Raw genomic sequence first — 12578 nt, 5'->3', positions numbered from 1 at the left:
ATCTGACTCAGTCAGAGACTTACACCCGCATCCCTTTACTGAGTAGGTGAAATCATGACACGGATCCATGTCCTATCATCATGTGGAAGCAACTCTCTGTTGATAGCTACCTTGATGTGGTGGAGAGGTTTATGCTCTCCAATGATCCCTTGAATTATTTTGCAGGAGATGGCAAACAAGATGTGGTCCACAAGTCCTCCAGGGCATAAAGAGACTGTTCATCTCACCAACTGTGAAGGCAGAAAAAAACTGCAGTAGCAAGATGACCCCAGTCACCATGGCTTGACATGCCATTGACATCTAACTGACAACATTTCAAGAATGGGTAACATCACTGCTTACGCTAAGATCACAAGGTTAAACAAAGCCAAGTGTAGGCTTAGTCATAGTGCTCAACAGCACAGAAAAACGCCCTGCAGCCCATCAAGTCTGCATTGGTCAAAACAGCCACCTAACTATTGTACCAGGGTCCATCTGCGAAGTCCTGTGGTGCTAAAGAATAAGTGAACCTGAGAATTTCTAGTAAAGCAACTGCAGAGAGACAAGAGAATCATACAGATTGTCTACTCCTGCATTGGACAGATCCAAGGCCCATTTCCGTATAGTCGAATTGCATAGTCGCCAACTTTCTTCTCAACACAATAAAACACAAGAGGAGGTGTTATGATAGGGTCAAACAGATAGGTTTTCAGGAATGCCTGAAAGGTGTTTCAAGAAGGACTTCCGATATTTGGAGCTTGACAGCTTAAGGACGGCAGTGAAGGATGTGGGGCAAGAAGCCAGAATGGCAAGTGTATTAGGATCTCAGAGAGTTACTGGGATTTAGAGATAAAGAAGAGTGAGGGTACAAATACATGGATAAGAATGTTTAAATGAAGGCATTGGCCAAAGCTACAGCCAATAAGGTTAACAAGTACAGGATGATGAAATGAACAGTGAGAGTTAGGAGACAGACAACAGAGTTTCACACATGAGTTGAGGTTTATGAAATGTGGATGATGGGAGGCTCCGTGAGCCCAGGCTATCCTCTAATACCTCATCCAGGTTATTTGTTTACATACATGAGACCACTGAGTGAGTGCAGCAGGCTATTCGGCTGTGAAGGTGGGAATCGGGCAATTCTGATCTTCACTGACCATATAGATATAATATTCAATGCTTGATTGGGACTTTAAATCTGTGCACCTTCTTCACTCCTATTGTGAAGGAACTGACTCAGACTGTAATGGTATTTTCACAGATGCCCAGTATTTCTTCCAGTGTCTATTCCTCTTCTGTGTCAAGCAGCTCTTCCACCAGATGATTTCACAATCTACTGAGGGATAAAGTGAGGGCTGCAGATGCTGGAGATCAGAGCTGAAAATGTGTTGCTGGAAAAGCGCAGCAGGTCAGGCAGCATCCAAGGAACAGGAGAATCGACGTTTCGGGCATAAGCCCTTCTTCAGGAATGAGGAAAGTGTGTCCAGCAGGCTAAGATAGGGAGCTACCTCTACTGAAGGCCTATAACAGTTTACAAAAGCTATTTTAAAATGTTGAGGCATCAAGGAGGAGGTGTGCGGTGTCTTTCGGATAGTGATCAAGCACAGGAGCCCTGGATGAATTCATTTACTATTTCTTAGCCATAGGCCAGTGGGTCCTATCAAAGCATCACTGCTACCACCCTGACGAAAGCCTACTTTTTCAGCACAGGAGTGGAGACCAACAGGACATTTAAGTCAGTGCCGCTCCATACATACCATCAACTCCACTGGCAAAGATGCCTCACTGTGCTTTAAAGAGGGTGTCAGGTGGGTATGGAGCAAGGTTAGCACACTCACCTGCGCTAATACTGTAATGAAGTTTCTGTTTAAGTGAACAGCTTCGTACAGTGCCAGCAGGATAGCTTCATTGGTCCTAGATCAGAAGAAACACACAATCAACAGTTAATCAAAGATTATTCAAGAGTTACTACTTCATTTACATAGAGCATTTGATGTAGTAATACATGTCAAAGGGGGAGGAGGAGGGGGAGAATAGACACAGAGAGATAGAGAAACAAAAATAGAAGGAGTTTAGGGAGGGAATTCCAGAACTTAGGGCCCAGGCAGCTGAAGACATGGCTCCAAATAGTGCAGCAATGATAATTGAGAGTTTCACAAGAATCCAGAATTGAGTTTTCCAAGGCTTCAAAGAGCTGCAGGAAATTAGAAAAAAAACATGGGGCTATTCCTCACTCTTATAATTTATCAAAATCCTTTCCCCAAACCCGGCTTAAATAATATTCCATTTTGTAATTCTTTTCCTATTTCCAATCCAAATATACTTTGGCTTCTCAATGTTAAATTTCATTTTTGATTCCTCTACCCAAGTGGTTCTGGCCTCACGTTTTTTTTTAGAACATCCTACTTTCCCATAGAACATAGCGCCAATTCAACATGACATTCTCAGTCAACAGACAAATCAACCAATCATGCAATGCATGAGATCCTGCTGTACCTTAAAATGGCAGCCACATTTGTTAACATGAAAATGTTAATTACTTCAGTCATTTAAGAAGAAGCAAAGTATTCCACTAATGCAATGTTTTTCTATTTTTAATCTGCAAGTTTAAGATATTTTATTTTCAATAACTTTAAGATCATTTATTAATATAGTGAATAGGACAAAGCCCCAGAGGGACAGTTGGCTTGTGTCACTACTCTCCAAAGCAATGAGCATCAATCACAATTTAGTTATCCTATTACTTTGAGGATTTATTAACTAATGTACAATATCTGCTTTTTCTCCTTCCAAAAGATTCTTAGCCTCAAGTCTCTTGTGAACGACCTTAGTAATTCTAATAATTCTTTCGAAATACTGCACAACTGCTTTACAGAGAGATTACAGAAGTGCCTGAGGATCCTGTGAACACATAAATTCCAAAAGCACCATTCAGCTTACTCAGTCCTTCATCCATGCGCAATCACATTAATTGTGGTTCACTCCAAAGCCAAGATCTTGACTTTCCAACTGCTACAGCACCCAGATTACCTTCATTCCACTGTGGGTAACTGAGTATCCAAGTGCCAAGATGATAAACAATGAAATTTTCTCTTGAAATCCCTATGCCTCTCTTCTCAGTTTTAACATGCCCCTTAAAACTTACCTTTTGAATGAGCTTTCAAACATCTGTTCTAAATTCTCTGTGTTTCTGTGATAAATTTTGTTTTATAATGTTTGTGAAATACATGAAATTCCTCATTGCTTGGCACCCACAAGATACAAAGACTAAACTGTTGTGTGAATCATATAGACCTAAAATCATAGAATCCTACAGTGTAGAAGTAGGCCATTCAGTCCACATTGACTCTCTAAAGAACATCCCATCCAGATTCCACCCCCCCCCCCGCCATTATCCTATAACCCTGCATTTCCCACAGCTAATTTACCTAACCTGCATATCTTTAAATTGTGGGAGGAAACCCACGCAGCTACAAGGAGAACGTGCAAACTCCACTCAGACAGTCACCTGAAGCTGGAATTGAAGCCAGGTCCCTGGCCCTGTGAGGCAGTAGTGCTAACCACTGAACCTGTAATATCTCTACGGCCTTTTTGGGAAATGTTAATCATATTCCTTTCAAATGCATCAGCTGGCCCAAAATTGACTATTTTCTAGTGATTCAATCAAGTTTGTATTACATCGTTACGATCAGTGACGGAAAGTGATCTCTTGAGTTGGGCTAAGTGTAAAAACCATGTCTTTTTTATTATTGTACTTTTTAAAATTGTGGACTGAAATGAGTAGAATTGTTTGTAAAACCAAGGATTGCTGCATACTTTTAGATCAAGTAATTTGATGCTCGTGAATATAGTATTGCTGAGGGTTACAGCACTGTTTGCAAATGAAATGGAGCTTTGACTGGCAACAAGAAGTTGATTGGTCCATGACTAGTGATCAGTTATCGATGACAAAGGCCTTTTGGCTTGCCAAAAACTGTGTTCGGCTCTCAGGTAACTGTTCAGATTGCGGAAGAACAAGACAGAAAGAAACCACCAGGTTTCTACCAGCCAGAAGTCTGCTCTACCTTCTCAGTAGTAAGCCACTTTACACCTGAAGTAAACCAATTTATCTTATCTCCAGCTGCTACGGTAAACTATGACTCTTAATTAAGAAGCCAGAGAGATATTTTATAAGTGAACCAATCACTGTGTGCCTCTTTCAATCCAGTGGAAGCATCAAGACAAGGAAAGCCAAGAAGAAATCTTCTGATCAAGAAGAACCAACTTAATAGATTTTATGAACAAAGACTCAGTGATCATCCTTCCTATTTTTCCCTCTGTTTATATTTTTATCTCTGTCTTTTTCTGTCTAGCTTAGAGTAAGAAAGAGGGAGTTTATAGAAGGATCTAAGTTTTAATTTTACGTGTTATATGCCAACAATTTATAACAATTTATCTGTAGCTTCAGTCCAATTACTTGTAACAAGTAGTAATTCTGGTAAAGCACAAAAACCTGGCTGGTTCTGTGTGTCCACCTGGGTCTAGAAGACAAATATACCGGGGAACTTTGCATACTACTCAAGTCTTTAATTTTATTCATGACTCCAGATAATGGGGCTTGATTTGCAGTGCACTTCCACAGTGAGTCATGACACACCTGACTGAATCACAAAAAAACTAAGATATTCCAAATGCTAGCGTTCTAAAATAGAAACAAAGTACTAGAGAAACACAGCAGGTCTGGCAGCAACTGTGCAGGTCACAGAATTAACATTTCAGGTCCAATGTAACTCTTCTTCAGAAAGGAGTTGGAAAATGGACTCTCACCATCTATTCTGTTTGCTGACCCCATCCCCCACCCCTTTTATTTCTCTCTCTCTCTCTCTCTCTCTCTAACCCTATCCCCATCCCCATCCCCATCCCCATCCCTCTGATCAAGGCCACACAAATGACCACTTTCTAGCTGCTGTCACTTCTGAAACCAATCACATCAGACTTGAAATATAAATTTGGTTTCTCTCTCCACAGATCTGCCACGTTTCTCCAGTATTTTTAGTTTCTATTCTTAGTGAACCTTGTATTTGTTTCTTCCAGTGTCCTTTGCCATTGGGAATGACAAGTCTGCTCATTTCACATTTAGCCTCTCTCTTTCACTGCCTTAGGTCTCCGATTAAGCGTGTGAGGGAACAAGGCGACACATGGAGTTTAATTTGGGGAAATGAGGGGTTATTCACTTTTGTGGTAGAAAAAGACAAGCAGTATTTTTATAAACAAGCACAAAACCTATGAACATTAACATTTGAAAGGATTTCTATGCACTTATACATGAAACACAAAGTTAGCATGCAGGTACAGCAAGCAATCAGGAACACAAATTGCACAGTAGCCTCTATTGCAAGGGGATTGGAATGCAAGAATGAGGAAATCTTCTGACATTGGTGTGGAGCTTCACTGAGACCAAGAATACTGGCGCAGTTTTGGTCTCTATTTTTAAGGAAGAATACATTTGCACTTGAAGTTGCACAGTGAAGGTTCATTAGACTTATTCCTGGGGTGACAGACTGAATACATTAGGCTGACAGTGATACAGAATGAGAAAGGATCTCATTGGAGCATATGAGATTCTGAAGTTTGATGTTAGAGACAGAGAGGGTTTTCCCCTAGCTGCAGAATCTAGAAAGTGGGCACAGTTTTAGGATAAGGAGTGTGTGTGTGAGAGTGTATAAGTGTGAGAGTTTGATCAATGACTATGGGAAATGGACCATGATCAAACTGAGTAGTACATTAAGAATAGGGGCTGTATCATCTGCTCCTATCTTTCATGTTATTTCTTATATTCTTACATTTTCCATCAGACTTTGTCTTCAAAACAAAATTGCCTCAACAGTTTCTGTTCATACTTGCATGAGGCACTAAATCTTATTCCATTTCTATAGTGTCCCTATTTGAAGAGATCCAAGTGTTGTTCCAGCATTTTGGCCAATACTCTTTCTGCAATAGGACTAAAAAAAATTCAAGCGGCTTATCTCATTACCGTATGTGGAATCTGGTTGTGTCAAAATTGGGCTGTCTGTAACTCACTGGATCAAACCCCAAAAATTGCCTGTCTGACATGACTTCATCTTAGACTGTGAAGGTGACAGGTTCAAGTTCTAATCTGGGGATTTGAGTACATAACCTAGACAAATATTCCCAATGCAATGAAGAGAAACAGTGCAGCACAGCACAGTTTGACAGGATGCCACTTTAGAAAATAATATGGCAGGTAATCGTTGTCATTTGTGAGGAGCGATAGATTTAGGACAGATATTAGGGGTAGTTTCTTTACTCAGAGTAGTAGGGGCGTCGAACGGCCTGCCTGCAACAGTAGTATACCTGCCGACGTTAAGGGCATTTAAATGGGCTTTGTACATATGTATGGATAATAATGGAATGGTGTAGGTTAGATGGGCATAGATTAATTTCGCAAGTTGGCACAACACCGAGGGCCGAAGCGCTTGTACTGAGCTGTAATGTTCTATGTAATGATTACGCTCATTAAATTTCTTTAACAGTACATTCCAAGTCTATGACCTCTACCACCTGGAAGGTCAAGGCCAGCAGATGCATGGAACAACTCCACCTGCAATTTCTCCTCTAAGTCTCACACCATACCGGCTTGGAAATATATCACTGTCTTTTCACCGCCTACCCGACAGCACTGTGGCGTCCTTCCACTATACAGACTTTAGAGGTTCAAGAATGCTACTCACCACCACAACTTTCTCAACAGCAATTAAGGAGTGGTAATAAAACCCACGTGAACAAATTTTTTAAAAAACAAAGCTGATCAGAGAAACAGTTTTTAAAGAACTGACATAAAAGAGGAAAGAGAGGTAAAGACTCAGAATTCATTTCATTTTCTCAGTCATATTTGTTAAGCATACAACTCCAGCTTTGTCAGAGAAGTGATAGCCTGGCTGAACCTTGTAAAGTACCTCTGCATTCACTTTGATTTGCTGTCACTCATGTTGAGTCCTGTGTAACATGGTAACTGGGGCAGAAAAAATTGATGTGGATGAGCTTCTATTTATAAACCCATTTCAGTTTGTAATTATTGCCTGTGCTCTCATCAAATGCTGTGGAATTGAGTCCACTGGATAGAATCCCACTGGGTGCTCAGTTTCACTGTGATCCCAGTCCTGTTAGAGCAGTTGGATTCACAGGCCTGTAATTCAGAGGAATGCTTTCCATTATTCTGAAAATGAGAATGTTAACCATTCTACAGGCCCTCTGTTGCTAATCTGGTCTGCAACTAGCTGTGGAAGAATCAAGTCACAGCTCCTCACATCAATCTTTATGTTCTTAGTGTTGAGTAACTCAGGCATACCATTGTGCCACACTATTTCTGTCATTGTCAAAAACCTTAAAGATTTTTTAAAATGTGCAGAACTTTCAAATGCATTTCACTTTCAGATCCAGGTTGATAGAAAGCATGGACCAAGCTTCTGTACAAGAATGACAATTTATTACAAATAAATGGACTCTAGCTAACAATTATGAACAATCAGCATATAACTCTACAAGTTAAAACTCCATTCCCCTTGTAAAACTTCCCTGCCACACTCACAGACAGGAAATAAACAAGAGTGTTATGGACAAAAGTAAAACTGGGAAAGTATTTCCATGATACCAATTCACAGAATTTACTGAAATGATGGGTGTACTGATCCAAAATTTCTCATTCTTCCTTCTCAGGATGTTTTAACTCGTTTGTTAAACACAATGACTGGTTCACAGTTAAAGAAAATCCTCTGATTCATACTTAAAAGTCACAGCTTAGAGCAAGCCTGAAGGAGAATACACTGATTTCCTTCAAGCTTGGCTTGGCTTCAGCATAGACCTCTGGCCTCAAGATGTTTCCAGAACAGTGTCCTAGCCTCGAGATGATTCCAGAATGGTGTCCTAGCCTCCAGGTGAAGCCAGGGCAGTCTAGAGTCAAGGCTCAGCAGGGAATAGAGGCTAGGTGCCAGCATGAATTGGGTTGAAGGACTGTTATCCTGAACTTTTTATTTCTTTATTTTCTAATTTTTTTCTCCTAAGAATCTGTACCTGGGTACCTTCGTATCTAAGATGGCACCATAAGTGGCAACTTGTAAACTTTTCATTTGAGTAAATGAGACAATAAAGCTAATTCTAATTCCAAACTGTTTCTTATTACAGAGAACGGAGATCTGAGCTCCTGAACCTGTGGAGACCTGATGGCTTCTCCCTATCTTGTTCACAGCCTCATGCTTCTGGAAACCAATTACATACTTCTTGTCACTAGCCTGCAGACCAATCAGCTACTTGTTTCCAGTTAAGTTTCCATCTTCACACAGCTCTTGGCTCCAGTTCGTCTGCAAACCATCCACTATTGTTTAAGCTTGTGACTGGGGTAAACAGCACCTTCAATGGGTGTCAGGTTACTTGCTTTAAAAAAGCATAACAATTCCTCAACAATCCTTTATGGCCGGCACGGTGGCACAGCAGTTAGCACTGCTGTCTCACAGCGCCGGAGACCCGGGTTCAATTCCCGCCTCAGGCGACTGACTGTGTGGAGTTTGCACGTTCTCCCCGTGTCTGCGTGGGTTTCCTCCGGGTGCTCCGGTTTCCTCCCAGTCCAAAGATGTGCAGGTCAGGTGAATTGGCCATGCTAGTAGTGTTAGGTAAGGGGTAAATGTAGGGGTATTGGTGGGTTGCGCTTCGGCGGGGCGGTGTGGACTTGTTGGGCCGAAGGGCCTGTTTCCACACTGTAAGTAATCTAATCTAATCTAATCTAATCTTAAAACAGCTTTTTGTCCCCCTATTTTAGCCCACAGTCAAAAATACAGTAAAATAAAAAGATTCAACGTTTACCATGTCAGGGGAAAATGAAGGGGACAGAAAGATGAGATCTGGGACTGTTGTCAGCTGTATCATCAGGCTGAGAGCACAGAAGGGGACATTTAGCACAACCAATCCAGTGCTAGCATTTATGTTGCAAACAAGTCTCCTCCAACATGACTTCATCACACTGAATCAACATGACAACAGTTTTAAATCACATAACAAGAAGTTTCTTCAGCCCACAGTGTCCATGTCAGACATCAAATATACATCTATTCTAATTCCATTTTCCAGCCTTGGCATTTCAACAACTCATCAAAATAATTCTTAAATGTCTGGACGGTTGCGGCCTCTACCACCATTCCAAGCAGTGAATTCCAGCTAACCACAACTCTCTGAGTGAGATAGGTTTTCCTCAAATTTCCTTAAACGCCTGCTCCTTACCTTAAAGCTGTATCCCGTGGTTACTGGCCCCTCTACAAAGTTAAAAGGCTTTGCCGTATTTACCCTCTTTGTCCCTCCGAGCACTGTACACCTCATTAGACTCACAGCCTCTCAGTCACATCCTTCCAATAGTGCTGACCAGAACTGCTTGTAGTACTCCAGATGTAGCCTAACTAGCGTTAAATACATAATCTTCTTGCTTTTGTATTCAATGCCTTAAATATCTATCCTACTGCCTTTAAGGATCTATGATCATACACACCAGTTCTTGTGCAACTCTGCATCATAGAAGAATCACACTTTAGAAACAGCACTTAATGTTGGTGATGTAATCGCATTACAGCAAATTTGCGTTAATGAAATGGCGTTATGGCAGAACAACCTGTACTCCCTTACTTTGTTAGTTATCTTAAAATGCATCACCATGCACTTTTCAGGATAAGATTCCATTTGTCACTGTTCAGTCTATCCATATCTTTCTGTAGTCTAACATTTTCCTTTTGGCTATTTATCAGACCACCAATTTTTCTATCATCTGCAAAACCTAGTGTCATACCTCCTACATTCATATCTCCAACATTAATGTACAGATCAAATAACCATGTTTCCTATGATTGAATCAAGCAAAGAATCACTAGATTGTTCAGAGAATTGCCTTCCCCATTTTACCAACTCCTTTCTTCCTCACGCATACCCATTTGTTCACAATTTTCTTACACACCCAATGAAACAAATTCCTCGGTGTAGCCTTCCAAAGTGCAGCAGTTAAGGCAGAGAAGATGCCACAATCCACAGAGTCAGAGGCGAATGCTGTCCCTCGGCTACAGCTGCTAATGGAGTTAAAGAGGAATGGAGAGCATGGGAAAATGCCAGCAAAAGAGAAGCCGACAGAGACAAGAGTCAGATTCCTGCCTAACCCAAGACAACCTGAAACAGCCAATCACCAGAGACAGTTAATATATAGAATTAATCTGAAGCAATTTAAGAAATGCCCTATGAAAACTAGGATGGGGTTCAGAAATTTTCACTACCAAGACCCTGTTAATAAGGGAGCTCCCCCATTGGAACCTTTGTAAAGAAAGAGAGACTCACCATCAGAATCCCTATTAAAACTCAGGGAAACGTTAGTCTGGTCATTAAGACTGCACTTAATGTCCAATTTTAAAGGATTATGATGCAGTACCAATCTCCTGCTATGCCTTTTTATTTAGTTTACAATTGTTGATTAGATCATCAGGTCAGTGGCTCTAAATGGCTGTTTAGCTCAGCATTAGGACACATGCTCCATACTGATTCACCCTCGGCTTAATTGCTGTGTTAGAGCTAATATTAATTGCACTCCCCCACACTGCCAATTTCATGTCTCTGAGGCACTGACTCCCACACCAATCATCAAACTCTCACTCTTTTTACTTTCCCTAATTCCCTGAAATGGTCCATTCTCCTTAAGGTCAAGTTCTAAAATGGCAGGCAGCTCTCAAACACTTTACCACTTTTATATTTGAGACAAGATTGTGAAGTAACCTAATCAAGTTCATTCCTATAGACGAATTCACTCAGATAACCCAAATCTTAATCTCAACCTAATGCCCACTGTATAGAGGATTAGTATCAGGAAGTGAGCTCTTTATTCTCCTGCCAACCAGAAAAGCACAAAAACAACTTGCATTTTATAGTTAAGAATCACACAACATCAGGTTACAGTCCAACAGGTTTATTTGGAAGCACTAGCTTTCGAAGCACTGCTTCTTCTGGAGGAAGATTAGATTAGATCATCAGGTCAGTGGCTGTAAATGGCTGTTTAGCTCAGCCTTGCAAAAGGGCTGCGTTAGGACACATACTGATTCACCCTTGGCTTAACTGCTGTGTCAGAGCTAATATTAATTGCACTCCCCCACGTTGCCAATCTCATGTTTCTAAGGCACTGACTCCCCCAATCCTGAGGAAGCAGCACCACTCTGAAAGATAGTGCTTCCAAATAAACTTGTTGGACTATATTCTGATGTTGGGAGATTTTTAACTTTGTCCACCTCAGTCCAACGCCAGCACCTCCAAGTCGTTTCATTTCATACACAACCATCAGTAAGATAAATTATCCTAAAGACATTACACGTTCCCTTGGCAAGGTCATCCAACAAAAGTGGAGTTACATGAGGAGATATATTTTAAAAATTGGTCAAAAAGGTTTAAACAAGTGGAAAGAGAGGCAGAGAAATTGAGAGCAAATTCCAGTGTAGTAATGTGAGAAATTTCTAATTTTACTGCTAGCCTGGTTGTTATTAATTTTGGCAACATGAATTATGAATGTCAGTAGTCACTTTTTTGCTATGTTTGTTCCAATACTACACAGGGATGTGCATTAGCCAAATGGAACACTGGGATGCTTGAATAATTTCTTGACTTTTTGTTAAGAAGTCTTTCAATAGTCAATAGTCTTTCTTGGGAAGCACTCTGAACTGTACAGTCAGAACAGGGGTACCCTATGATGCAAGTTCAGTGATTCTGCACTCTCAAGTGTAGTGACTGGAACAAAGTCAGCCAGGTGGACCTCATGGAATAGTTCCCTGATTGGGCCTGTCAACCTGGTCCAATCAGGGAGGCTTGGCTGACAGATATAAAGGTACGGTAAGCACTACCGCACTTAGGTGGTAGTGTGGGGGTTAAAAAAAAACAGAAGTTTTAGCCCGGGTAAAAAAAAATTAAAAAAAGGGAAGTGTCACTGCCCTCAAAACAAAAGGTACGGTAAGCACTACCGCACTTAGGTGGTAGTGTGAGGGTTAAAAAAAAAGAAAAAAAGAAAAAAAAGAAAAAGAAAAAATAATAAACAGGAAATTTGCTGGGTCTGTATAAAAAAAATTTTTAAAAAATAAACAGGTACGGTGCTTGTCACTGGCCACTCGGGTGTTTTCCTATCTTCCTGGTGGTGGAAATTGAATAAAGATTTGTGCACTTTGTGTCTTTCACTGTGTCTCACACTTGCGCACACACACACTATGGGTGCGGGGAAAAAAAAATAATAATAAGCACTACCGCACTTAGGTGGTAGTGTGGGGGAAAAAAAGAAAAAAAAAATACACAGGAGGGAGGTGGAGTGCATAAAAGAAAAAAAAAATACATAGGAGGGAGCACTTTGTAAAAAAAAATAAAAAAAAATAAACAGGTACGGTGCTTGTCACTGGCCACTCGGGTGTTTTCCTATCTTCCTGGTGGTGGAAATTAAATAAAGATTGGTGCACTTTGTGTCTTCCACTGTGTCTCACACCTGCACACACACACCATGGGTGCTGGGGAAAAAAAATAAGCACTACCGCAGTTAGGTGGTAGTGTGG

At 40.8% G+C, this 12578-nt stretch overlaps 1 protein-coding gene across 1 annotated transcript in view; it reads right to left on the bottom strand.

Annotated features, from left to right (window-relative positions):
• armh3 (armadillo like helical domain containing 3) overlaps nt 1-12578 on the bottom strand; it is a 151629-nt gene that overhangs the window by 95817 nt on the left and 43234 nt on the right. The window contains exon 13 of the mRNA XM_043712942.1: nt 1818-1893. Within this exon, the coding sequence (XP_043568877.1) occupies nt 1818-1893 (76 nt within the window). The remainder of the gene's footprint in view (nt 1-1817; nt 1894-12578) is intronic.

Source organism: Chiloscyllium plagiosum, chromosome 22 (genome assembly GCF_004010195.1).
Source record: "Chiloscyllium plagiosum isolate BGI_BamShark_2017 chromosome 22, ASM401019v2, whole genome shotgun sequence".
NCBI classification, from domain to species: Eukaryota; Metazoa; Chordata; class Chondrichthyes; order Orectolobiformes; family Hemiscylliidae; genus Chiloscyllium; species Chiloscyllium plagiosum.
Note: the sequence above shows the minus strand (reverse complement) of the source record. Positions and strands in the feature narration are given on the sequence as shown.